Below are 26,986 nucleotides of genomic sequence, written 5' to 3' on the forward strand. Positions count from 1 at the left end.
TGTGGCCCCCACACCCCGGCTGGGTTTTCGGGTGAAGGGCCTTCCGCGTTGCCCCACGCTTTCAGTTCTCACGCACGGCCGGGCCTGCTCGCTGCAGCTGCCTCCGTTTCCCGAAGGGCGCAGGGGGCTCGGGGGCAGCGTGTCGGGCCAGCCCCCTGCCCACCGTGGGCAGCGCCCGGGGTCACTCCTCAGACCCGGAGAGGACAGCTGTTCCGGGGCAGCGTTCACTCAGTGGGCGCCCGTCCCTCGTCCTGGCCTTCCCAGGCCTGAGACGGGACAGGAGTCGGGACGGGTGGGCGTTTCAGCGAGACAGAAGGTGGCCCGGGAGTTTCTCACCGAGGAAGAAGGGGCTGAGCGCTACTCAGGAGGCGGAGGGGAGCGCCCCCTTCCTCCTCGGCAGGTGGGGCGGCGTCACTTCGGGGGCTGTCCCCCTGCCCTGCCGTGGACAGGCTTCCACAGGTGCTGACGGTCCGCTGGTGGGGGACTGAGACATCTCCCGCCACCGCGGTCCCCTCCCAGGCCCCTCCCCGGGAGCACGGTTCCGTGGGGGAGAGACCGGCTCAGGGCCTCGTCGGACCTGGTGCCGAGCGTCCGAGCCCCTTCTGGGTCCGGCCGCCGCCTGTCTGGGTGCAGGAGGCCGTCTACCGATTAGAGTTCGCGCCAGCCGTTGCTGGTGGTTTCCAGAGTTGGCTTGGTGTATTGTAGCTTGAACGATAAAGTGAATTAGTGTAGCTCTTACATGAATTTTCATACCAAAAGACTACCTCTAGGCACCTTGGATTTCTTTTGGAATTATAAATTATAAATGCATTCGCACTCCGAACTCATGGGGTAATGCCTGCTCCCAGTGCTTTCCTTCCGGCCCTGCGGAGACCCGAGTGAACCTCTGTAGGGTGTGTAGCAGAGGGAATGGCTCACTGCCAGTGCGGCCGTCGGGCTTCTCGGGACAGAGGGCCAGCGGGGCCTCTGTGCCCGAACCTCTGGCAGGCACCGCCGCTCACAGCTCTCCCTGTCCTTTGCAGTCGGAGCTCGCTGTCACCTCACCGCCCCGTGCTTTCTACCTCCGCGAGCCGGACGGGAGCCCGGGCTCTTGGCTGTCGGAGGCAGGACCAGGTACGGGCACTGGCGCTCTCAGAGGGGTGTGTCCACGCACGTCTAACCAACCGCATTTCCCCGCGGGTGAGGACCGCTGGCAGTGAGCGGGGTGCCTCCTGTCGGCGCTCCACTGCCCCCTCTGTCGCACCTCTGGCCGCTGGGCCCCCCTCCTGGGGGTCCCGGGGCCGTGAGCACCGACGGCGTGCGTCCACGGCTATTTCAGATGGCCCAGAAGTCCTTGCAGCGCTCTCCAGGCGCCTCAGGACGCTGAAGAAGTGCGGGCCCTCTGTGCACCCTTCTCCCCTCCCTGTGGCAACTGCCGTCTCGTTCTGACGGCTTCACACTGGGACTCCCTTTGCCATGTCCCTCCACCCGTTCCGTCGGAGGGATTAGCTGTGCCTTTGAAAATTGCCCGACCCGACTCCAACCACCTTCACTCTGACACCCTGTTTTAGAGCCTGTGGTCTGTCCTGGGCTGCTGCAGCTTCCTGACCAGCCTCCGGCACTTTCCATCCGTGCCACCCGCTCCTTTGTACGGACGAGCCAGGTCACGTGACCTCTCTGCTCCAAACGCTGGCTCCGCTTCCCTTGGAGCACGGGCAGTCCTTGCAGGGCCCAGCCAGGACCTCACTCTCCGCGGCTCCCTCCCGGCCTCTGCTCAGCTGGGGCTGCCTCTCACTCGCCAGATGGGCTCTCGTTCGGGGCTGTCCAACCCTCAGCCTGTGGGCCGCCTGCGGCCCGACACAAAATCGTAAATTTACTTAAAGCCTTTTTTTTTTTTTTGCTCATTAGTTTTCATTAGTGTTTGTGTATTTAATGTGTGGCCCAAGACAGCTCTCCTTCCAGTATGGCCCAGAGACGCCAAAAGGTTGGACACCTGTTAGGGCTGTTGCATCGGCGGCTTCCTGTACCTGGAGTGTTCTTGCCCTGTGTGGGACTGCCTCATGGGCCTCACAGACGGCGACCAGGCTGGCTCCTTCCTAGTTGTGACCCTCGCCACGAGTCCGCTTGACCCCCTGTTCAAAGAGAGCACCTGCCACGCCCCCTCCTGAATTTTTCCTTCTCTCCGATGTTAAATTCGCCCCCCGAGGGCTCCCCACTCTCTGACTTACTGTACGCAGTGTGGGATGTTCTCACCGTTCAGGTTGCAGTCTCCCCGCCCCCCACCCCACCCCACCCCCTCCCTGGCCTGGCACAGTAAGTGCTCCATAAAGATTTCAGCTGCTCGACTTTTTCCGCTTTCTTCATGTGAGTCTGTACTATTCCTAAAGAAATTGTCTTTAAAATTTTTTGCATTATGCTAGTTGATCTTGACTTGTGATACCATGTTTTTGAAAGATCTGGACCGTGAAGGTAGGACCCCCATGTGGTGGGGCATTCTCCACGGCAGCCTCTCCATGCAGAAGCAGATTCCCCGTAGTCTCCGTGGACGGGCAGGGACTCCTTCCTTCCCGGGTCCTTGTCTTCAGGCACAGTGCGCTGCACCGGAAGCACGTTCCTTCTCTCTCCTCACTCCTCCCCTCCGTGTGCCGCTCGCAGGCCTGACCCCCTGGGGGCTGCAGGAGAAGGACCTGCCCCGCCCCGTGCCTGTGGCTGCAGACCCGCCCGTGGCCCCACCGTCCTCTGGAGTGTCAGCGAGCCAGGTAACTGGAAACCCGTGGGGTGGGCTCGCATTAACAGATGCGGGTGAGCCCCCGCTGCCGCCGAGCATTCCGTAGTGTTCAGTTTCTGGTAGGGAAACAGGCGTGGGCTCTCACTGTGGTCACCTGCTCCCAGATCCTGTCCCTGCGTGGTCTTAGGGAAGAGGCTGCGGAGCGAGTGGGGTCGGACGTGCCCGGCACGTGCTCTGTGCAGCGGACGGAGGTGGTTCGCCCGGCTATTCTAGACACAGCAGTAGGTCCGCGGGCACACTTCTCCCCGCTCTCAGCCTGCTGGGCTCCCCACCCTGTCACTCCCCGCTGCTCCGTGTGCACCCCAACTCTGGGCAAGCCCGTTGGCGGCATTCACTTTCTCCCGGGGAGGAAAGGCAGTGTGCCCTTTCAGAGCGCAGGAGTAAAACTCTCCAATGCGCTTGCGTCGAGGGGCACACCTCGCGTCTGTGTTTTGATCGGGGGATGAGAGAAGAGTGGGCTGGGGAGAGGAGAGACCCGGTCACGGTGACGGAGAGCCGTGAGCCCCAGTGACAGGCGTGGGCAGACGCCAGCGGACCTGCAGACGTCAGAAGCCAGAGGGGGTAGACACCGGCGCGTCCCCCCCGCAGGAAGGGAGCAAGAAGAGGGACAGATGAACCCGGGGAGAGAGGAAGGGTGGGGACCTGAGACTGGGCGGGGCTGGGAGGCCGGGTGGGCTTTGTGACCCCGGGCTCCCCGCGTGTTGCTTCCCCGAGAGTCAGTCCTGAGGCCTGTGTTTGCCGGCTCCAAGGAGCCACCAGATCGATTTACGACTTCCTGTTTCATACGCCGTCAAGAAAAACACGTACGGAGACGGGCACGGTGCTTTCTCACACTTAGGGTTTCTTTTTTCTCCTATAGGAAGAGCTTGTCGTTAAACATAGATGTTTTTAGCGCGTGAGCCTTACCCGTGTGATGTGCGAGCAGGAAAGTGCGGGTGAAGTGAGGCGGCGAGAACGTCCCCGCCCGCAGGGGCTTGCCCTCCTCTCTCCCCGGCAGCACTGGTCTCTGCGGTTCCCACGCTCCGTTTCCTGGGCGACGCGGCCTTTCTGGAGAAAAGCCCCGGAAGCCTTGGTGCCGGCCTCGCCCCGCGGAGCGGTCCCGGGCCGGCCCTCCCGGGGCAGCCGGCCTGCCTCTGACTCCCGGGCGGGGGAGGGGGGCGGGGGCGGGGCGCTGCTGCTCAGCGTGTCCGAGTCGCTGTCCCTTCCACGGCAGGTCCCGGGGGCTCCGGTGGGGCGCTGGGACACTCGTGCGCCAGCTCCGATGGCTTTGGTGGTTGCTTATGAGCCGGCGGTGACGGGTACGTCCCACCGCCACTTGACTGGCCGTAGTCGTGAGGTGCCGTGAATCACAAGAGGCCTCCTTTCAGAGATGCGAAAATACAAAGAGAAAAGTCATCAGCATGGTGGCAAGTGGCAGCTAGTGCCAGCTACGGGGAGCCCTGAGTGGGCGACTCGGGCCCGGCACCCAGGCCCCTGGCACCCAGGCCCCCGGCAGGGGCCTCACCCCGCAGTAGCTCCCACCTCGAAATGGTTGAAGCCGAGTTTTCATACCTGGAGCTTAGAACGCTCTGCAGTGTTGTCAGCCTCAAGGAGCCTGGTGTCGGCCGCAGAGACACTTTGTCCCCGTCTGTCGGCTCTGACCTCGATGCGACCGCACGGCCGAGGAACCCCACCTCTCGACGGCCGTCCCCTCGGGTTGCAGGGGCTGAATCCGGCGAGCAGTGCTCCCGCCCGGCCTCACTCCCCCACTCTGAGCCTGCTCTTCTCCCGGAGCTCGGGCATTTGGGGCGGGGGCTGCCGAGGGTTTCCTTCCTGGACGCGTTCTCGGCTGCTCACGGGCTGGGTCTATGGCCCTTTAACGTTCGTCGCCGGGGACTGTGAGGGCTTTTCGTTGCGAGGGAGACTCATTCTAGGAGAGTCTGACTTCCAAACCTTTACCGTAAATCTGACATCCAGAGTCTCAGTTTATTTAAAGTCTTTTTAAAATCTCTTTATGGTGTCCATCTTCATACCAGTCAACTTTTTCATCATTGATTATACCATTTAAGTAATTTTGTTCCGTATCTTTAAGTTTGACACTGGTCGTGAGATGAAGCTGCCGTCACTGAAGGACATTTACCATAAGAAGCAAAGGGAGGACAAGCAGTTGCCCGAGAGGGATCTCGCTTCTGCCTCCTGCCCAGACCGGCCGCCCGAGGTAAAGCTGCCGGCGCCCTGCTGGGTGCCTGTCCTGCCGCTTTGTTCTCCCCGGGGACCTCGCCCCCCCCCCCCCCCCAGCTCCCCGAGAGCTGAGGAGGGGACCTTGCCGCCACCTATCTGTTTCCAGGTCCTGACTCTGGATCCGACGTTGCACCTGCAGCCGCACCAGCAGGGGTCAGGGGTCCAGCCGCCCGGCTTTCTGAATGCAGTCGATGACAGGCTGTCCTTCTCGCCGGACTCTGTCCTGGAACCCATGTCTGGTCCCTCGGACATAGATTCCCTTTCCCAAGCAAGTAATGTCCCTTCTCAGCTGTCGGGCTTCCCAAAATACCCGTCCCGTGCCAAAGCGTCACCGGTGGACTCGTGGAAGAATCACGCATTCCCAAACGAAAGCAGGACCAGCTCCACGTTCCCCTCAGTTTATACCGTCACTAGTAACGACACCTCGGTCAACACCGTGGAGGAAGAAAACACTGTCATGGTAACTGCAGCCTCAGTCAGTCAGTCCCAGCTTCCAGGTACAGCCAACAGTGTCCCAGAATGCATTTCATTGGCTTCCCTGGAAGATCCTGTGATGTTGTCTAAGTATGTATTTCAGTGGGTGGCTTGCACTCTTAATAGATTTTCTATGGTGTCTGCTTAAATGATGAACATGATTTTTACTGAACTTTAGTAACATATAAAATCTTAAGTTAAAGAAATAGCATTTTTAAAGTAGACCTTCTAAAAGTTAAATAATCCATGTATTTTTTTACTTTAATAGTTGTCAACTTCTATTTTAACGTATTTATATTTTCTGTGAGTGTACTAAGGAAAAAGGCTGTGTTTTTGTTCAGGAGAATGGCTGTGTTCTTGGCTTCTCTTTTGGGGGAGGACAAGGAGGGGCTCGCCTCACACATCTCTCTGCCCCCGCCAACAGCATCAGGCAGAACCTGAAGGAAAAGCACGCCCGACACATAGCGGACCTCCGGGCTTACTACGAGTCAGAAGTGCACAGCCTGACACAGAGATTGGAGGCGAAAGAAATGGCTGCGGTTGAAGACTGGAGGAAAACGAATCAAATTCTCGTAGACAGGTAAAACTTAAAACGTAATAATAGTTTAAAAAATATAATTTAACTGTGCCCTGACTGTGGCTCAGTGTGTTGAGTGTAACCCTGCAAACTGAAAGGTCACTGGTTCGATTCCCAGTCAGGGCACATGCCTGGGTTGCGGGCCAGGTCTCCAGTTAGGGGCAGGGGGGTGAGAGGCAGCCTAGCTATGTTTCTCACCCTCTCTTTCTCCTTCCCTTTCCCCCCTCTAAAGGAAAAAAACAGAATCTTTAAAAATAAATATATAATTTAACTGTTAGGGTTCTTTGGGATATATTTTTTTCCCCAAAGTATAATATATTTTGATGATAAAACACTTTGAAAGCATGTGTGTCAGACTTGAAAATTTTAACGCCGAAAACATGCCTGCCTAAGTAATTATGTTTACAGATTTGCACCAACCTTTTATAGACACGGCACAACTGACGCCGGGACAGACGGTTGTTTCCTGTGGGCGGGACACCAGAGCCGCTGAGCCGACTTTGTGTGGAGGCCTGTCGCTCCCCGGAGGGCCAGGGCTGCAAGGGGGTCCCTGATGAAGAGGCCATGGCTGATGTCCTGGGGTGGTTCTCAACCTTTTCTGTACCTAAACACTCCTGAATCCGTGGAAGCAATTACCCTGTTAAAAAATACCACCCACAGGAACACAGGGGAGAAGGGCTCTGCATCAGGGACAGCGTCACACCCATTTCAGAGAGAATGACTGAGAAAGTCAGACGCTTCAGTCAGTGCAGTACCGCCACCGCAACACGCTTCACAATCAGGCAGGACTTGGATTGCGAACTGCTCCAGTCTAGATGACAGCAAAGACTTCTTGTCCCCGGGAGAAAAAGACTGCGCCCCCGAAAACAGTTCAGGAGGGAGCTGCCATCTTCCGGTCCAACCAGCAGCTGGCGCTGCTGAGCGCTGGGGAGAGGAGCAGCAGCCCAGGGCTGCTGGGGCGGGTGGGAGGGCCGTCTCACTCCCCAGCGCCTGCAGCTTCCACTCGGCTCTTGGTGGTGGGGTCGGGGGTGCGGTGGTAGAGAGATGTAATTTGAAAAAGAGCCTGAAAAAAATCCAGGCCTGTTTTTTGTGTGTTTGGTTTTAGGTCTAAGTTTTCTAGGACAAAAAAAGATAGGCTAGGGTAAGTTTTTTGTTTTTGCTTCAGAAGGCGGAGACAACCACAGGTACTTCCTGTTGATAAACACAAGTTTGAGAGACGCTCATCAGTAGACCTTGCTGGGTTAGAGAGAGGGTGCCAAAGAGGGCGCTTGCAACTGATGGTTTGGGGCTTGGGGCTGCAACTTGGGGAGTGGAGAAGAAAGAAAGAATTTAGTACAAATACCCTAACAGTGACACAGCATGGCTGTGAAATCCGCCCCCAGAAGGTCTCAGTTACTGCTTCACCTCCACGGAGGCAACACCAGCCTCCTGTAGAAAGTGTACTCTAACCTGGAGAAGAGCTGGCTTATATAGACAGGAGTCTCCGCCCCTGGCCCCTGATTGGTCTGCCCTCATGCAAATGAAGATGTTGAGTCGTCACAGTTTGATTGGCCCAGAGGCACTGTCCTGATTGGTCAGAGTAGAGTGGCTCTAATTGGATGGGGGAAAGCCCCAGACCCGTTGGTTGAAGTACACTCCGGGAGCTCCCGTAGAAGCGCTGGCTCAGCTGGCCGGAGTGTGGGGCGGCTCCTCTGCAAAGTGCTGTTTGTGTGGGAGGCCCTTGTGCGGAAATGGCTGCTAGGCGCTTTTTTTTTTTTTTTAATTCGAGCCCAGTTAGCCATCAGGAGCGCTTGTTAGGCCTAGCATTCACAGCACCGAGTAGCTGATGGCTAATGGAAACATTTTTATGACCAGAAGCTGCTAGGAGCACGTAAAGCAGCGAGAGAGTGGAGGGGAGCCAGTTGGAAGTCAGGGCTTTAGGCCACGGCAATACCGGACGGTGCCGGAGCGAATGTGACGGTAGCACGCAGACGACGGCATTGCATTGCACGGTTTTCCGGCGCTGCCCCTGGAGGGATGTGATGCGTCTCGCAGCCTAAAACCGTGTGTGCTGGCGGACAGCAGAAACAGAGCCGGAAGCTGTGAGCACGCAGTCTGCAGAAATGGTTCACCTAAGACGAACACCAATTATGTGGTCTGCACACACGGCAGGTTTTTCAAACTTAAAGTCGCAAATTGGAGAATCCCACCAGGACTGCATATGGGACCACCAACAGTAGTATTGTAGGCTGGCGGGGGTAGCAGATTGTCACCCTCTGTGGCTGAACTCGGGGGTAGGGAGAGGTCTCTGGCAAAGCCGAATCAGTGTGATAATGAAAACAGAGCAATACAGCCAATACACCTACACGTAACTGTTGGTCTTTCTTTCAAGAAGAGTTTTCACAGTGTTTCAGCCCCTGGCAACCATCATTCTACCTTCCGTGAGTTTCTGTGGATTTGACTCCCCTGGGTGGCTTGTGGAAGCGGAATCGTGTGATATTGGAGTTTCGTGACTGGCTCGTGTCACTTAGTTTAATGTCTCCGGGGTTCATCCCTGTTGTGGCCTGTGTCACGGTTTCCTCCCTTTCCAAGACGGAGTGGTAGCCCCATTGCGCACGTACAGAGACACACGCGCTGGGTTTGTTTGTGCAGCCAGCCTCTGAAGCAGCGCTGGGGCTGCTCTGAACTTGGGTGTTCAAGAGGCGTCTGTTCACGTCCGCTTTGTTCACTCGGTAGTTCCTAGGGATCTTTTTGTATCATGGTTCTCTCCGGATCCTCCGCTGCCATCAGGTTCGTTGGGATGCCTTTTATGAAACACCTGCGTCTTGGCCGACGTGGAGCTGGTGCTGCCTGCTGCCTGGGGGGTCCTGAGATTTACAGGACCCTTGTCAGGGAGAGGACTTGACCCTCCAACCGTTTCGTTTCGATTTGCGGCCCCAGGTGCAGCCAGTTGGACAGTGCTCTGAAGGAAGCCACGAGCCGGGTGCGGACACTGGAGAGCACGAACAACTTACTGGAGAGAGAAGTGGTGAGTGAGGGTTCGCTGCTGCTGCCATTCCGGCGCCTTCGTGTTAGAACCAGCAAGCCCGTTCACGAGCTCTTCGGAGGCAGATGAATCGTTTCCATGAAACCTTTGGTTTTGTGCCTTCTGGCCTCTCCTTTAGGATGTCTTATTGTAAAGGGTGTTCTTCATAGGATACTATAAACTTTTATCCTTTACAATTTTATTTTTTTTACCGGGATACAATTTGCACACCATAAAACTCACCCTCTTAACGTGTGCACCTCAGTGGTGTGCAGGGGGCTCACAGACGTGTGCAGCCGCCGCCACAGTCCGTCGGAGAGCGTCGTTCTCGCGCTCGGAGAAGCCGCGCACTGCGCTGCCGTCTCCGGCCCCGGCCTGCCTGCTCTCTGCCTCTGCAGGCGGGCCTGGCCGGACACACCGCAGGTCCTGGGGCCAGAGCTCCTCAGACGGTGGCTTCCCGTCCACGCCTGGTGACGGCCTCGCAGCCACCACCCTTCCTGGTCCCCATCCCAGGCCATGACCAGACAGCCAACTTGTTGATTTCCAGTCTCTGTTTTGCTTTATTGCTTTTCTTTTACAGTTTAATGCCCACAGTTTATCAGCTGCTACGAGACAGCTATTTCTGTGGAAAGCGATTTATTACCCTCACCTGTGTTTTGTAGAGTGATTTCAGAGAGCGCCTCAGTGCAGCCGGCAGTGCCTCCAAAGTTCTGCAGGAGCGGATCGAGGAAATGCGAACGAGCAGCAAAGAGAAGGACAGCACCATCAGCCGCCTGAAAGCGCGGCTGCAGGACCTGGAGGAAGCCTTCGAGAATGCCTACAAACTCTCCGACGACAAGGACGCCAGGCTGAAGCAGGAAAACAAAATGTTTCAAGATGTAAGTGGCACACAGCGGTAGCTGGGTGAGGTGGTCGGCTGAAGTGACTTCAGATGCCGTACTCGGACAAGCTCGATGACTTTCCCCGCATTCGTTTTTGTGTTACAAACTTCACTGTAGCTGCAAATACACACGCACCCTGTGAGGCAGTCGGGGGCACCGACCCTGCTTGAGGCAGGGAGCCGGAGCTTGCAGAACCGGTGTCACCCCCCCCCGCCCCCGCCCTTAGGCCGCTTTGGAGGCCGAGTGAAACGGGCCAGACCCAGAGCAGGGCTGACTGAATTTTTTCTTTCTGGTTTAATTTCACCTAAAATTGGATTTGTGTATCACTGAACCTGGAGTAGGTTTCTTCTAAGTTTTTCTTAATATCCTTTGTCATGGCACCTAAAAAAACCTAAAAGCAATTTGGCTATTGAAAGCGTCCTCCTGATAGCTTTACATTTGATTCCTGTTGCTTTGGGTTTTAAAATGTACTTTCGTGGCGGTGGTACACGCGGATGGCTTAAACAGTTGAGTGTCTCGTGAGAAACAGTCTCCTCCCCTTTTCACTTCGGAGTTCTCCACCTTGGTGCGGGGGCGGGGTGGGGGGCCGCTGTCACAGACCCCGGCCGCAGTGTCCGAGGCGTTGTGGACGAGACGAGACATTCACACGGACTGCCGAGTCCTGTGGAGGAAGAGGGACGGCACAGCCACTCTCTCAAGAGGAGAGCGCCCCGACCCTTGCCTTGGCAAGCTTTTATTGGGTTCAATTTGCACAGGAATAAAGCTCATCAGTCATTGTCAAGCAGAAATGATTAAACAATAGATAATATTCAAAGACCTCTGAGGGCCTATTTTGAGTCGGGGTCAGATAGCTAAAGGGCCACAAAACTCTGGGGAACAAACTCATTTCCTGCTTGGTCCCTTATTACTTAAATTGAGGGTGTTAGCAAAGTAGGCTTCACAGGTTTTATGCATTCTTTCTCAGGCCTGATCGCCCTAGGGAACCCACCCCTTCTTTCCAGCACAGGGCGGCACCCACCTCCAGCATTGCTTCAGGCTTAAGTCAGGCAGGGGAAGTAAGGCAGCCAAGGAATTAGGAGACTCCTTGCAGACAGGAGGACTCAGGCTATGTCAAAGCCGAGGGGCGAGGGTCCATCGTCCCCTTTTTCTGTAGCCCCCTGTGATCGTGCCTGTCTTAGGTCACCCCCCCCCCCCCCCGGGGAATCTCGCCTGTCATTGGCTAACCGATCAAGCACTGGGGGCCAGACAGGGCGAAGTAAAAGCAGAGGCGGTGCCCCTGCCAGGGAGATGAGCTTTGTCTCCTTAGTGGCTTGTGGTCCGCAGGTCGCCCACTCAGCCTTAGCCCTGGGTGGTTCCAGCTTCTGAAACCAGGCGGGGCGGCTCCCAGCAGGCCGCCATGCCCCATCCCTTCATCTCTTTCTTCTCGCATTTTCCTCCATGTTTCTGAAAACGAAACTTGCCTGACTCTTTCCTGTTTTCCTGTCACTTCAGACACCGGAGACCCTGCTGACTCCCGTCAGCCAGGGCACGGTGCAGCTCTCGCTTCCGTCCGTCCGTCACGGCGGTGATCACAGTTCCGCGCTCTCATCCCCGTGCTCCCGGCGCAGACCCCTCCCTCCCTCCCTCCTCGCGGCGTGGTCCGCATGTCGGCGTGGTCCGCATGTCGGCGTGGTCCGCATGTCGGCGTGGTCCGCGTGTGGGACTGATGCCAGGAAGCCCGCTCTGTGTCCCAGCAGCCCTGGGGCTGGGGTGCGTCTGCGCTCCGGCATGTCGTGCCCCAGCCAGCGGCGGCGTGCCTTCCCTTGCGGTCGTCCCGACAACGATGTGTGATCTCTGGTCAGCGTGTCTGCCGCTTGAAATATGGCATGTTGTCATTTCTAGTTGGGTCGGGATCCCGTGTTTCTTTCTTGTTTTTTAGATTTTATTTATTTATTTATAGAGAGAGTGGAAGGGAGGAAGGAAAGGCAGGCGAACATTAATGGGTGAGAGAAGCATCTGTGGGTTGCCTCCTGGCCTGCAGCCCAGGCATGCGCCCCGACTGGGAGTCAAACCAGTGACCCTTCAGTCTGCAGGCCGGCGCTCCATCCACTGAGCTACACCAGCCAGGGCAAGAGTCAGTATTTCCTCTGTCTGTCAATACTGAGCATAGCTAAGCTGTGGTGTACAGTGATTGCATTTCCTTTCTCTTACAACTTTTATGTTTCCTAGAAGTGGTAATTGCCTTGGTTTTTTTAATCTGCTGAGTTCTCCCTGTGCCCAGCGCTGGCTCCTCCTGGCCTCCGCCCTGGGAGCGCTCTCCGCTGCGCTCCGTCGTCGTGCGGCCCCGGAGACGCAGGAGGCCTGGGGACACACTCGGAGACTTTCCACATCTGAAACTTGAGTTCCCAGTCACGTGTTACTTAAAAAAAATGTTTTGGTGTTTAGAATAGTTTTGGACTTACGGGAAACTCAGGAGCGGTGAGGCTCTGGGGGCAGTGAGCGGGGGGTGAGCTGGTTTTGTTCTGAAGACTCTTCCTCAGTCATTTTCTCTTCACCCATCTGCCGCCCCGTCTCTGTCGCCCTTGGGTCCCCAGAGCTGCATCTTCCCCCGTTCATGTCGCCTGTGTCCCGTTGCCCGTCAGGGCGGGCCACGGCGGGATGGCTGGGGAGGGTCCTGGGCTCTGACCGCTCTGCTGAGGACGTCCAGCCGGTCCCCTGTGCTCCGCCCTATGCTCCGCCCTGTCCGCCACTCGCGTGGCACTGAGGTCTGAGCCCCTCAGGGTCGTGAGAGCGGCCTCTTCACCATCAGCACCCCCCATTCGGCCTCCTTTGCCTCGCCGCGTCGTCACTGACGTCGTGCACCTGTTGCTGTCACCGCTCCTGTTTTCTCTTCTGTGGCTTCGTGAAGAGAAACACCTGTGACGATGTGTCTTCGTTAGCCAGAAGTCTCACGTAGCTATTTTAAAATGAAGCACCTTATTACGCTTTTGGGCTGGGACCTCTACTCTGTGGAACTAACTTAGCAAGAAAGAGTATGTGACAATTCGAAACAGAACAATGCAAATGCATTTTAATCTTTTAAAATATTGCTGAAAGGGTATGGGCTGAAATTATTATTTTTTCTTTGAAATAAACGTAAACTTACAGAAAACTTGCCAGACCTGCCGTTCCTTTCCCTAGGGGCAGACAGCAGCACGGTGCTGTGCCCGCTCGGTCACTCACACGCACAGCTGCCCTCCTCGGACCGTGGGGGGCAGGAGGGGGCAGGCGGCCGACACCGGGCCCTTCGCCCCTAACTTTTGGAACGTATTTCCTGAGGACAAGAGCCCTTCCGCCCACAGCCGCAGCGCAGCGGGAACAGTGCAGAAATCGGGGAGCGACTCGGTCCGTGCCAGCTGCCCCTTATGCCACTTTCCCAGCCCGGCATCGCGCTTCACCTTCGCCTTCCTTCTTTAGTGGCCTTGAACGTGAAACACTGCTAACCTTTCTCTGTTGTGATGCTGGCATTTTTAAAGAGTGTGGGCAGTTATTTTATAGCGTATCCTTCAGTCGATGTTATAATGATTAATTTTGTGGTTCAACTCTCTGTTTTCCCTGTAGCTATTAGGAGAGTACGAGTCCCTGGGAAGAGAACACGCCCGGGTGAAGGTAACGGTGCTTCCTCATTCCTGCTCGGACCTTGTGGTGGGGGCGGGATACCGGGCTGGAAACCGGGCTCTAGCCCCTCCTGCCCCTTTCAGGCCCTCCCCCATCCCCATGCAGCTCTGGGAACTGGGCGCTCACGCACCCTCCCTGTGACAGGCTTGTTCTCAAACATCGGCCCCTGGGAGTGGGAGTGGTAGATTTGTTAATTCAACAAATATCCAGTGAGTGGCTATTGCATTTGAGATGGGTTGAGATGCGATTTTTAGAAAGAATAAGATACCATGCAGATGCAGATAATGCTCTTTAAATATAAAGTTTTGTTTTTCAAAGCACTGACTTTTTGTGGGGTTGAGCTTGCAGATTGTGTTTGAATTTCTAGTGAAAGCTCTGTTTGGAAACTGCATTTGTTTTCCGTGAGACCCCACAACTGTGCGGTCGGGGGTCTGAGTGTTTCGGCCGCGTCACACGTGCAGCGCCGAGGCCTCCGAAGGGCAGTGACAGGCCGGCCCGGCCCGGCCCCGGGTCCTTGCCTCTGAAACCCGTCGTCCCTGGGATTGGTTTTGCCCTGTGCTGAGACCTCCATCCAGTCTGGGGTGGGATCTGTCCGTGTTGGCGTTCGAGCCCCTGGCGGGTCCTCGTCGAGCAGGGAGGGGCGGGCGCTCCCCGCCGCACACGGCTGTCTGTGCGGCTGTCCTGCGTGAGCCGGGGCCCTGTCCGCTCTTTCCCTTGACCTCTGACCTCCGTCTGCGGCCCTTGCTGGGCGCCGCGCTCACTGAGTGTCTTCCTGGTGCAGCCTTAGATTAGTTCTGTGTTTTGCATTTTTAAATAAAGGGACTACTTTTGAATAATCTTACAGTCGGCTGAATTTTTCTTTTGTTTCCATAGGATACACTAAATATAACGGAGAATAAATTGCTTGATGCACAGACTCAGATTTCTGATTTGAAAAGGTAAGTGCGTTATCTTGCTGACGAGCAGGCACCTCTCTAATTGTCGTTTCAGCACTTGCATGTCTGCGTTGAACGTGACGAAAAGAGTGTTTCTTAGGGATTTTAAAGTGCTTTGAGATTAGATTTTATCCTAATCTTAACATAGAAATATGTTTCATTTTAGCTGAAGGAGATTTGTAAATGATCAGAATATGTTGGAGGTTGGGCCTGACAGGTGTACATTTCCCCAAATATTATGGATTTTCTCAGTGTAGGTAAATTGTTGAAAAGAATTTTAAGAAACAGCCAAGTTCATGGAATTATTTTTTAAAGGATTTTATTTATTCATTTTTAGAGAGAGGAGAAGGAAGGGAAAAAGAGAGGGAGAGAAACATCATTATGTGGTTGCCTCTCACGTACCCCCAGCTGGGGGCCTTGGCCTGCACCCCAGGCATGTGCTCTGACTGGGAATCGAACTGGTGACCCTTTGATGCACAGGCCCGTGCTCAATCCAGTGAGCCACACTAGCCAGGGCCACGGAATTATTTTTATGCTCCCCAAAGAACAGCATTCACACCAATGTTGTGGTCATCTACTTTCCTAAAGATCTGGCTCGGGGACTGTGTCCGTGACCTGATTTGCTTAGGCAGGTGGGAATAGAGTTAACGATGGCCAACGGGCAACGGCACTGTTCCCGGGGGTCCAGCCCGCTTCCTCTGCTGGCAGTGTCACCTGCACACGGGGGCCGGCACAGATAGCTTCCCTTTTTATCACAAAATCGTAAGCATGTAATTCTGTAACGCAGCAGTACCACGCTCAAGCGTGCCCTGTGACATTTTAGGTGACATGTTCAAACTGAAACTATAAATTACCACGACCATGTTGTTACTCTGCCAGCCACACGCAGGCGTTTCTTCCGTGGGACCCCGTGTATTTCGTGTGCGTGAACGTACACACAGTAGGGTTAAACGTGTTAGAACGGCAGTTCATTTGAGTACTTGAATTTATTTTACATTTACTTTATACGTTGTGTGTTTTGATCTGTAGTCACCTTTGTAACTTCTGTGTGGTATGAAGTGTGTCTGTCCCGTCCCCCTGTCTGCAGCGGCGGGTGTGCAGTGCCCCTCGCGCAGTTTGCCGCGTGCGCCTCCCCGCTCGCTGGCTCTGCCTGTGCTCAGCCCGGGGGGTCGCGGGGGCTTCCACCGTGAACAGGTTTATGGGCTTGCAGCTCCTTTGTCTCCCGTTTTCTAGAAGGGTCTGTTGAGCAAGTCATGTGTAGCTGAGCTACATTTTAAATGTGTTGAAACGCACTAAAGTGTACCTTACTGCTTTGCATTAGAACGATTTCAAAACTCGAAGCTCAGGTCAAGCAGGTGGAGCATGAAAACATGCTGAGTCTTCGCCATCACCCTAGGACTCCCACGAGGCCCTCCCGTGCCAAGTAAGTGGTGCCGTGTGATCTCTGAGGCCGGAAATAGACGCGCCCTGCTCTCGAACTCGGAAGCTGTTCTGCCTCAGTCACACGTCAGTCAGGGTTTAGTGTCGCGGTAGAGTTTAGACGTGTAAAAACATCTAATTATTAGATACCATGAAAGCTCTTAAGCAGAGGCCTTTGCTGAAAGGAGGAGCTGGCAGGATCAGATCCGGAGTAAGGGGATCAGGGTGTGTTTGTTTTCTGACTCTGCCCTGCTACATGGCTGTGGGCAAATCACTTGCTTTGTTTTGGAGCTCAGTTTTATTGTGTGTAAAAACAAGGACATTGGGCTGAAACACTGTTAACAGGTCTTTTAGCCCAGAACATCCATTGGTTGTCTCTCACATCGCCCCACCAAGGGACCTGGCCTGCAACCCAGGCAAGTGCCCTGCCTGGGAATCTTACGGGCGACCCTCTGGTTTGTAGTCCGGTGCTCAATCCACTGAGCCATAGCAGCCAGGGCAACATAGCGAGTTACTTAAAGAAAAAATCATGTCAGTCGCTGAACTGGAGCATTGCAAGAACAAACGGGAAGGCTGAGGCCGCTGTCGGGGCGGGCCTTTCCGTGGAGGGCCCGGCCGCAGAGCGGGAGGCGGGCAGGGCGGAGGGCAGCTGGGCGCAGAGAGGCTGGCCCTGCTTAGTCCCGGGGCAGGGAAAGAGCTCGCCATGCGACAGGAGGACCGTGTGGGGAGGCTGGCGTGGCCCGAGCGTTCCCAGCTGGTGCTGTCACCCTAGACAGAGCGCAGGCCCCCCACATGGCTGTGTCTGAGCCACGGTCAGGGCTTCGGCGTTCACTCTGAGTCCACTGGAAGCCTTGGGGGGCTTGGTGAGGTGAAGCTGTGCCATCTGATTTCTCGGTGTAACGCACCTGCCGCGAGTACAAGCAGAGAGACCGGGCAGGCGGTGGCCGGGGACTGTGGAACTGGACAGAAGAGAAGCATTTGTGAGGGACTCTGGGGGCGGGACCCCCAGGACGGGGCGATGGGTTGGGTGGCAGGGTTGGAAAGGTTTCGGAGAGGTCCTTCGTTTCTGCCTGGCATTTTCGAACCACGTGAGCTCCGAGTGGAAGTCAGCGGTGGTCAGGGGGCTGCACGGGGAGCTCGGGGCCAGGCCCTCGGCTGCATCCCCAGCTCCTGGCGTCCTCTCTCTGCAGAGTGTTTGCCGCTCTCTGGTGGGTGGGGTGGAAAGGGTGCCGGTCGATCCCCGCCAGGCGGGGCGTGGGCCCAGATGGAGGCCGAGGGCTAGGACTGGCCACGGGGGACAGAAGCTGCAGCGCCAGCGCAGTGCAGAGCAGAGTTCACGCGAGTCCTCTCCCAGAACCGGTCATTTCTGGTCTGTGCCCTTCCAATGGCAGCACAGACCTCGTAACGCCCACAAACCCCCGTCTTTGCAGCACACTGGCCACCTCGGACGTCAGCAGGCGCAAGTGGCTGATTCCAGGGGCGGAGTACTCCATCTTCACAGGCCAGCCCCTGGACGTCCCGGACAGGACGGCGGCCAGCCAGCGGGAGGACACCTGCGCTCTGGGGTGAGGTCGCTGTTGAAGGTCCTGTCGGGGCGGCTGCCTTTGCTGGAGGTCCTGGCCGCCACTGGGCGCTCAGGAAGACACAGAGAGCCGCCTGCTGGTGCCCTAGTGTCTTTGGTTTAAGGGCCCGGTTTTCATTTGCGGGCAGTGCGCCTCCGCAGCCGTGCGGAGCTGCCCTGTGGGTGCCCCGACACGCACTGCGTCCCCCACGGGCTGATACCTGTCCTTGCACCCTGATAGCCCAGGCCCCCGTGAGCAGCCTCGCCCGTGTGCGCCAGGGTGCCGGGGTAATGGAGTGTTCCTTATGCGCTGGGGAGGGGAGGGACGGAGGACCGGGCCGGCGCACACAGGCTCCGTTCGGTTCGCGCTGTGAGACACGTCTTCACTGTGGAGTGCACGGTCACTCTCCTTCACCTGACAGTCCGAGCACACGCGTGTCGGCGCTCGGGCCGCTGTGGCAGGTCACTGCAGACCGGGCGCTCCAGCCACCGACGTCTGTCTCCTCCGGTGCTGGGGCAGGGGGTCCCGAGGTCGGGGTGCAGCACGGGTGGGCTCTCGGTGAGGGGCTCTGCCTGGTCGTGTCCTCACTTGGCCTTCCCTTGTTGCAGAGAGGGAGGCGGGGGAGGGGGGACGGAGAGAGAGAGAGACATCTGGCTTCTTCCTTTTCACTGGGGCGCTGGCCCCTTCCTGGGGCTCCGCCCTCCTGACGCCATCTAACTTAGTCAGCTCCCGAGGGCCCTGCCTCGAGGGCCCTGCCTCAAGGGCCCCGCCTGGAAACACGCCACGCCGAGGGCTGGGGCGTCGCCGGGCGAGGGGCACAGGGGTTCCCTCTGCAGCGCCCGAGTCTCTCAACTGTCGTTGCAGGTGCCCCTCGCCTCCGGAGAAGGGCCCTTCACCTGAGAGTTCGTCGGCAAACTTATTTGTAAAGAAGCAGAGAGAGACTTCAGACACACCAATCATGAGAGCTTTGAGAGAACTCAGTGAAGAAAAAATATTTAAGAATTGGGGCACACAGACAGAGAGAGAGGACATGCCCCACAGTAGGTGTTTTGTCCCTTGCTTGGTGCAGACCCGGGGGTCACAGGCGTGTGGCGCGTCCCCTTTCCCCCGGGGCGGTCCCTGCTCTAGAGGGGAGCCCCCCGCAAGGAGGCAGAAGGGTCAGTGTAGTCCGCTGCTGCTCCAGCCCCGCCTCACAGGCGCTCCAGCGCCCTGCCCTAGGACTCAGTCATACCGGTCAGGGCGCAGCATGTACCTTTTATAGAAGCAGATTATGTGTTAATTCTGGTCGTTAAGGATTTCCACAGCATTCTTAAGGCTGTTTGTAAACTTTCTACATCCACTTGTTTCACCTCAAAAAGCTGTGACAGACACCTGGCTCCACAAGGTGGGAGGGGACACTCCCGCCGTCCCCTCTTCTGGCCCCCGGGCCTCCGGTGGCCGGCCAGGAGCACCTCGGACCTGCCGCCGCCTCAGGGGTCGGGGCCTCCCGCCGCTCCTCGCGCTTCCCCCCCGCCCACGCGGCCCGGCCTGCGAACCGTGTCGGGGCCTCTTCGCCGCGGCATCCCGAGCCCCGTCTCCTAGTAAATCAGTCAGCGACCCGCTCCCTGAAAGCAAACTCTTTCGGCGTCGCCCCGAGTGCCGTGGAGATGGGGAACCGGAACGGGTGCGTTGTAACCCCCCGTTCTCCCTCCTCGGGCGTTCCTCGCCCGCGCCGGGCGCCCCTGCACACGTCAGCACGACCTGCGTGGTGGGGGCCCTGGCTGGCGCGGCCCTCTGTGCGCAAAGGCAGACGACCCACGCGGCTCTGCCTGCTTTGACTCTCGTTCTTTTGCGCTTGTCGCACAGAACCAGTGAACCCGCAGCAGACGGAGGCGTCTGCCGGCGCCAGCCGGTCCCCCGAGAAGTGTGCCCCGCAGAGGCCGCGGCGAGCCGCCCCCGCCGCCCAGAGGTCGTCGTCGCTGCCGCCCTCCACTCGGAAGTCCAGCGCTCCCAGTAAGTCGGGGCCGCGCGGCCCCACACGCGTGCGTGCACGCACACGGGCACTCCCCGCCCTCGGCGCCCTCCCGCGTGCCCTGGAGCGCACTCTGGGCGCAGGGTCCCCCCGTGCCACCTTACTCAAGACAGGCGGCGTCTGGCTGAGCGGACGCCCGTGACCGGGAGCGCGGCCGGTCTGTCGAGGGAGGCCGCGGGTGCCCCGCACACCTCTGCGGCGGCCGCCACTGCAGGGTCTGGCGCGGCGCACCGCCGTCCGGCGTCCGCCCTCCTCTTCCCGGAGGGGGGGCCGCGCCGAGACGCGCAGCGGCCGGGAACGCGGTCCCACGAGCGCTGGTGCGGCAGGTTTTCCCGGCAGAGGCACGCGCGTCCTCTCGGGTGCGCCTGCCGCTGCTCAGCGGTCGGTCGTCCCCTTTTCTTCAGCCGACAGCAGGGGTGGTTGTCGGGTTTAAACCCTGGACTTCGAGGTCCTCGGTTTTCCGTTCCCTCGCAGCCGAGGGACGCCCGCATGACCGCCCCGGGGAAGGTCGCCGGGGCTCTGGCGTCCCGTCTTATTTCCGGTTGACTTCTGAAACCCTGCAAAACCGGTTTTGAGTCCGGGCGCTGAGGTTGCTGCTGGCGGTGGTGCCCGCCCGATGCGAGGGCTAGGAGTTATTTTTATTTTTTGTTCTCGTCTCTCAAAAAGTTTTAAATGAAATTCTGTCTCTCTGAAAGCTAGAACAAAAGTCCTGAAAGAGAAAGGGTGTGCTCTGCCGCCGTCACAGGCGCGTCGCACAGGAGGCAAGGAGCCTGTCCTCTGTCTCCCCGCAGCCAAACGAGAGATCATGCTGGCCCCGGTGGCGGTGGCCTACAGCCCCAAGCGGTCCCCCAAGGAGAACCTGTCCCCGGGGTTCAGCCACCTCCTCAGCAAGGCCGAGAGCAGCCCGACCCGGTGAGTCCCCCGAGACTGTGGGACAAAAGATGCGTGTTACTGGTTAGAGAAAAAGGTCAACTTGTGCCTCCAGCTGTCATTGGTTTTTCAGTTCATGGGAACTCTCTGGATTTACATCATACCAACGAACGTCATACTAAAAATTAAAAATACTGTAATACTTGAAAACAGTTTGTGACTGTGCAAACTGGCCACCCCTAACTGTAAATGCCGTCTCAGAACCGTCCCTCCCAGCTTTTGGACGCGGAACGGTCAGTCTTGGTTTCCCCGAGAGGTTCCTGGTGCAGGACGTCTCGGAGCCGTTCTTCCCGTGGCCAGACGGGGGCTGGCCTGGCGTGGCCCGTGCTGCCCGGCGGGCGCGCCGAGGCTCCCGAGACGCGGGTCCTCCCTGACTCGGGGTCCGCACGCAGCGTGTGCCCCGGGGGCTCGGGGGCGACGGCTGCCTCCTGCCGGCCCAGCTGCACGGGTCTGAGGAGGTGACTCCAGCTCAGCGGGCCTCGGTTTCCTCTCCTGTAGAACGGGCGGGACGAGAACCCCCACCCTGCTGATTTCTTACGGTGGTTGTGCAGGTTAAACGAGATGCCACGTGGGTGAATGCTGAATGTCTCCAGTGCGGAGCTATTCTTTTACATTAGAAAACACACACCAGCCCTGGCCAGGGTGGCTCAGTGGGTTGGGCGCTGGACTGCAAACCGAAAGGTTGTAGGTTCAATTCCCGGTCAGGGCACAAGCCCCCCTCTGGTTAGGGCTGTGCGGCAGGCGACCGATCAACGTTTCTGTCTTACATCGATGTTTCTCTCCCTTTCTTCCTCCCTCCCTCCCTTTATCTCTAAAAATAAACTCAGAAGAAAAGAAAACAGACTAAATTTCAGTTTTTAGAAAATTATGTGACCGGCTTTCTTTCTAAAAAGCTGTGTCCATGTGTGAGTTGCCCGGATGCCAGCTCATCTTTCTAGTGGCGACAGGAAAGATCAGTGATCAGTTTTTCTCACGAGTAACTTGCTTCATTCAATAGATTTGATGTGCTTTTGGATGATTTAGATACTGTTCCTGAGCCCGCACCGCAGCGCAGCGGCCCGAGAAAACAGCTCCAGTTTCTCCCTCTAGATGACGTGCAAGGTAGCGTGCCCTCGGCAGCGGCGGGTCGGGTTGGCCCTTCTCCCCGTGAGTTTCCGCTCTCTTCCCGAGGTTCTGGGTGTCATAACACCCTGTCCGTGAGTGCTGTGGCCCCCAGGGGCCTCTGGAGATCAGCACGCTCCCCCGGTGCTCCCTCCGGGTCCCCGAGGTGACCCTCTGGGAGAGGGCGGGGCCTGTGGGCAGGGGACGTAAACTTCACGTTTCACGACCGGGCCGTGCTGCTCACTTTTCCTCTTTACTTCGTGCTCTTGATTTTTACACTTGGGCTCTGGGCGATCTCCTTTTTTCTTTCAGTTGGGAATGAAATTGTAAGATGATGTGTGTGGAATCACGTGGGCAGGCCCCTGAAATGTGAACCCTTCCGTGTCGGTGTGAATGTGCTGCGTAGTTTTCAGACTGTTTTTTGCCTTGTTTATGGCAAGTGCACTGGAGCTCACAGGAAGCCTACGGAGACCCATTCAGGGGAGGCCACTGGACGGGGCGCAGCGTTAGCGCTCTGGGGGCAGGGCCCCGGGCGAGTAGACTGAGTCTGTGTCTCCATGGCGTGGCTGGCCCTGCGGCGGCTGTGTCCAGAGAGGGAAGCCGGGTGACTTGTTTAGTATGTGTACGAGCTATTAGGAAACCTGATAAGAAATCAAAGAAATTTCTTTTCTCTCCGATAGAAAAAAAACATCCCGAAAAAGCCGCTGACATCCTCGCCAACCTTAACTGTTCCCCGGAGCCGGGGCCCGGCGGCTCGCAGGCCGCCTCGGGGAGGGCCGCCTGCAGGAAGGGCGAGCCCGGCAGCTGTGCGGGCCGCGCCCCGGACTTTGAGTACACTGCAAAAATCAGGACCCTGGCTGAAACAGAACGGTTTTTTGATGAACTTACAAAAGAAAAAGACCAGGTAAAAACAAAAAAAAATTTAAACTTCTTTTCTGAGCTTCATGCTTGTGCCCAAGGAGCAGGCAGAAGGGAGGGAGCGAGTCACACCCACCCCGGGAGCCGCCGGGAGCCTCACACCCGGGCCGCCGCGTGCGAGCCCTCGCTGCCCTCGCTGGCTGTGCCCGAGGAGGAGGTTCCTGCGGAGCTGAGGCCGACGGGAGGATGGGGGCTGGGGCTTCGCGTCTGTTCTGGTCCCGCAACTCCCTGCCAGCGGGGTTCCGCCCTCTTCATTGGAACTTTCTTTGTGTCGACAGATCGAGGCGGCCCTGAGTCGCATGCCTTCCGCGGGAGGACGGGTCACCTTGCAGACGAGGCTGAACCAGGTGAAGTGTCTCAGCTTGCACCTCCCTCCTCCGGAGGCCTAGGCGCCCCGTCGCCCCGAAGGTGCGCTGCAGCAGGCAGGCAGGCAGGCAGAACTGTCCGTCCCTGGAGGAAGTGTGTGCTGATCCTGGCGTGTGCCATAACTGCGTGCTCGCTTCCAGGAATAAAACCTGATCGTACCTTTAATTTTAGAAAGAGGTGTTTGTGCCGCCGGGCTTCTGAGGAAGGAACTGGGAGCAGATGGCGGGGCTGCAGGGAGAGAGGCTGCGAGTGCGACCGCGCGGGAGAGGACGCAGAGGGGCCCGTGTGGGCCCTTTCAGCCGCTCTCCAGAGAGGAGCCACGTGCGGGGAGCCGTGGCGCGTCTTAATTCTGTTCTTCTTGTGACATTTTAAACATAACGGCGACCGTGTGTCTCTGACGTAACTGCGTGTCCTGGCTTCCCAGTGCCTGAGCTTCAGGCAAAGCTTGTTTCCAGAATGATCTGTGACATCAGAAGGAAGGAAAGACACAAAACAGGAGAGGTGTCTTCCTAGGGCCTGCAGTCCTGACTTCTCTGTTTCCCTGCCTGTGAGACCTTTCACTGTGTTGCTTTCCTGAAAGTTTTTATTCCATAATCCGTAGGTCTCTACATGTGAAACTCTTCAAATAGTTTACTGGGAAAGCAGAAGGAAGAAGTTGTTGATGCTCTGATTCTAAATCTGTCTGAAACATTTGTTTAATGCATGTTTATAGGGCGGCCACAAACTCCTAAAACGAGACTCCGGGGCGCCCGATCTCGTCCACGCGTGTCTGTCGGAGCTCGCTCGGCCCCGGGGGAGGAGCGCCGGCTGCGGCGAGGGGCGAGGCGCTTGTCCGACAGTCACGAGTGAAGCAGTTTAGCCGGGCAAAAAAAGATGAAAATGTACAGCCTCAGCAGTGAATGCAAAAACAATGTGCATCGAAACAAAAGCATCAACACTGGCAGGTGTTCTTGTAACGACAGCACCTGCATGGGGAAAGCACGTCCCCACGCCCACAGGTGGCCGCGCCCGCCCCCGAGGCTCTGGCGTGGGGGGGGGGGGGCGGCGCAGCAGGTCCTCGGAGCCGTGCGGATCTCTGCAGGGAAGTGCTCCCCGGAGTGTTCCTGCAGCCTCACTTATGACACACAGAATTAGAGGCCCGCGGAACTCCTACTGGAAGGTTCTTGGTTGGAAATGGCGCCTCCGATGGAATGTTGCTCTTAATTTAAAACAATGCTGTAGAAAGATATTTTTTTTTTTTCTTAAGATTTTATTTATGTATTTTAAGAGCGAGGGGGAAGGGAGGGAGAGAGAGAGGGAGAGGAGCACCAGAGGGTTGCCTCTCACGTGCCTCCAACCAGGCGCCCGGCCCGCGACCCAGGCCTGTGCCCTCACCAGGGGTCAGGGATCGAACCGGCGAGCTCTCTGTCCGCAGGACGGTGCCCAGCCCGCTGAGCCGCACTAGCCAGGGCAAATATTTCATGACCAGAGTTCAGTCGGAAACTGTTTTGAAGCAGAGTTAGATTCTGTTTTGATTTTTCCTCTTAAAGACGGTAGGCATATCTGCAGGAGGAAGGAGAGAAGAACAGCAGTTGCTTCTCTTTGATCACCTGTCCGCTGGATACTCCAGGGAACACGTAGCCCTTTTATATGTGAATGATTAAAGGGAAGCACTTGGGTTTCATTTGAGGCTACCATGGAGCTCATACTGAATAAAGGATCTAAAATGATAAATACACGAGGGGACCCCAAACCCCTGGGATTTATTTGTAAAAAGTGTGCACTCTTCCGGGTGTGCGTTTCAGCCCCTCGGAGCGCTCTCCATCGGCCGCGGCGCCCCGTCAGGACACCTGCCGCCGCTCGCTCGGAGCACCACGCGCGCCCGTGCACGTGACGCCTTTCGGCGCTTCTGCCGCGTGTTGTGTCGCCGCTTCCGCGTCGGCACCTCGTGTCCCTCCGAGGGCTCTCACCCAGGGGCCTCGCTGGGGCGAACGGGGAGGGCGGGCCGTGGGGGTCGTGCGTTTTCAGTTGAGGTTGCTGAGCACTCAGGTGCGCTTGTGAGCCACCCACCTCGGATGGAGAAACGGGCTGAAAGCGTCTTCAAAACACTCCCTGAGGCCGAACGCAGCCTCTCGGGATGACACAGCCTCTCGGGACGCCGCCTCAGTGGCGCACGGATGCGGACGGACGGGCTCCTGGGACGCTCACCCGGCGGGGAGCCTGGGCCGCACGGGGCCCGCCCTCCAGGGACAGTTCTGGGGTTCTGGGGTGGCCCCTTGTGTGTGTCCCGGGTACTGTGTTTGTGTAAAAACCACACTTGTTACGTTGATTCGTTGGGAGATCCGTTCCTGGGAAAAGTCTCCTCCGGATGTTGTTCTCCTTTTTGACTTAGACGTTTTTGTCAGAAGCAAGCCCTCTGGCGTGTGCGTGTGTGTGTGCGCGTGTGTGCGTGTGCACGGGGCCGGCACGGGCCGGACGTGCCTGCTGGTTCGGCGAGGGCTGCCCCGCGCTGTCCCAGCTCCGCACGGGCAGGGCTCTCGCGGTCGGCCGTGTCGCCGACAGAATCCCGCATTCTCGGCGTACCGAGGACTCTCTGAGTGCCCGAGTCCTCCGGAGTGAACTTGAAGAGCTGATTCACATTGTGCAGCTTGAAGGAAATAGTATGCAGGTGGTGTGTGTAAAATACACACCGTCGATTTTCACGTTTACATTGCTCCTCTGCTGGAAGGGAGGCGGCGTGGCGGTGAGTGTGGCACGGGTGACGCAGGGCGACGCAGAGTGCTAACGCGCTGTTCCCGCTGTTTGTGCCTAGGAGGCCCTGGAGGACCGCCTGGAGAGGGTTAACCGAGAACTGGGGTCCGTCCGCATGACGCTGAAGAAGTTCCACGTGCTGCGCACCTCCGCCAACCTCTGAGACGGCGCCTCGAACCCCGAGATGCTCTGTTTGCACTAACACACAATCATGCACTAGGAGAAGGCAGGCTCTTTTGCACTGTCCGTAGGCCTTCAAGCCGTAGTTGTACAATCATGCTCTTCTTTACACTGCTGTTTTGTACTGCACACGGCCACACGTTTCCAAGATACTTTTGTTATGCTCAGGAACCTCTCGAATATTTTACTATTTAAAAAGTGTTATTTTTAAATAGTATACGTCTCCAGTTTATATCAAGAATAAGGCAATGTGATCGGGGAGGCAGCTTGTTTGTAAACAAATGGAGTCACCCTTCTACAATCCACTTTGCACACCAATTTTGTAACTCTGTTCCGCATTGTGAATATGATTCTTTTTAAAAAAATAAATGCTTCAGAACAGCTTCTGTAATGGTAGACTAGTACATGCTGAATGAGAAAAAAATTACAGCGTACCCTGGATTCTAGTTGTTCTGAGGTTTTTAAAAATGATAATGCAATTCCCGTGTGAAACATTTGTCGTGGAGTGAACGTTAGATTAACAATGATGGCAATTTTGGAAATAATGGAACGCTGGAAAGCTTTGAAAACTGCATGAGGAACTAACTCATTTTGTTTCCCTTAAACTGTATTATTTGTAAGGAAGAAAAACGAGATGTGACCTCCTCGTTTTGTCACATCCAGTACTCTTCAGGGAAAGCGAGGCGGGGGGGCCGCAGCCTTCTGCCCGCCCGTGCCCCGGACGGACTGGGCCCCGCGCTGGCTCACCGGGGGCAGGGGGAGCTTCCATGACACGGCTGCCCCCCCCCCCCCCCCAGAGGCTGTGAGTGGAGCCGGGTCCCCTCAGTGTGCGGGGTCCTCACGCAGACATCTGACCGCTTTCCACCGCCCGCCCCTGCCAAAAAGGAGAGCCCCCCAGTGGGTGCTGCGAGGACGCGGGGTGAAGACGCGTGCGCCTGCGGGAGGGACTGGGGCGCAGCACGTCAGCGCCCCTCCCCCGCCGCTGCGGGTGCGGTGCCGCGGAGCAGGGGCTCCAGGTTGTGTCTGCACCCGGGCCGGGGCGGCGGCTCCTCGGGGCTGCTCGTCCGCAGAGCCCGGGGCCTTTGCCGTGGGCGTGTTCCTGGTCTCCGCGTTGCGGGGGGGGGGGGGGGGGGCCTCCAGCACAGCCTGTCCGGAGCCCTGGCCAGGGGTCGCCTCTCCCCGTGACCCTGGCCTGCATCGCTCTGCGTGACGTCACAGGCAGCCCGGGAGCTGTCAGGCTGCTCCCGGGCTCCTTCCCGTTCCTGCGGGGCCTAC

General features: G+C 57.4%; 1 protein-coding gene across 1 annotated transcript in view; it reads left to right on the forward strand.

Moving 5' to 3' along the window:
• The window catches only part of MPHOSPH9 (M-phase phosphoprotein 9), a 38,718-nt gene extending 12,590 nt beyond the window's left edge, over positions 1-26,128 (forward strand). The window contains exons 7-24 of the mRNA XM_036014942.1: positions 1,023-1,113; positions 2,635-2,738; positions 4,839-4,964; positions 5,094-5,551; positions 5,886-6,041; positions 8,958-9,045; positions 9,705-9,920; positions 13,503-13,550; positions 14,433-14,497; positions 15,816-15,917; positions 17,344-17,478; positions 18,340-18,515; positions 19,321-19,467; positions 20,278-20,398; positions 21,414-21,517; positions 22,198-22,421; positions 22,714-22,782; positions 25,593-26,128. Of these exons, the coding sequence (XP_035870835.1) occupies positions 1,023-1,113; positions 2,635-2,738; positions 4,839-4,964; positions 5,094-5,551; positions 5,886-6,041; positions 8,958-9,045; positions 9,705-9,920; positions 13,503-13,550; positions 14,433-14,497; positions 15,816-15,917; positions 17,344-17,478; positions 18,340-18,515; positions 19,321-19,467; positions 20,278-20,398; positions 21,414-21,517; positions 22,198-22,421; positions 22,714-22,782; positions 25,593-25,694 (2,532 nt within the window). The 3' untranslated portion in view covers positions 25,695-26,128. The remainder of the gene's footprint in view (positions 1-1,022; positions 1,114-2,634; positions 2,739-4,838; positions 4,965-5,093; positions 5,552-5,885; positions 6,042-8,957; positions 9,046-9,704; positions 9,921-13,502; positions 13,551-14,432; positions 14,498-15,815; positions 15,918-17,343; positions 17,479-18,339; positions 18,516-19,320; positions 19,468-20,277; positions 20,399-21,413; positions 21,518-22,197; positions 22,422-22,713; positions 22,783-25,592) is intronic.
• The last annotated feature ends 858 nt before the right edge of the window (positions 26,129-26,986 follow it).

Source organism: Phyllostomus discolor, chromosome 13 (genome assembly GCF_004126475.2).
Source record: "Phyllostomus discolor isolate MPI-MPIP mPhyDis1 chromosome 13, mPhyDis1.pri.v3, whole genome shotgun sequence".
In the NCBI taxonomy this organism is placed as follows: Eukaryota; Metazoa; Chordata; class Mammalia; order Chiroptera; family Phyllostomidae; genus Phyllostomus; species Phyllostomus discolor.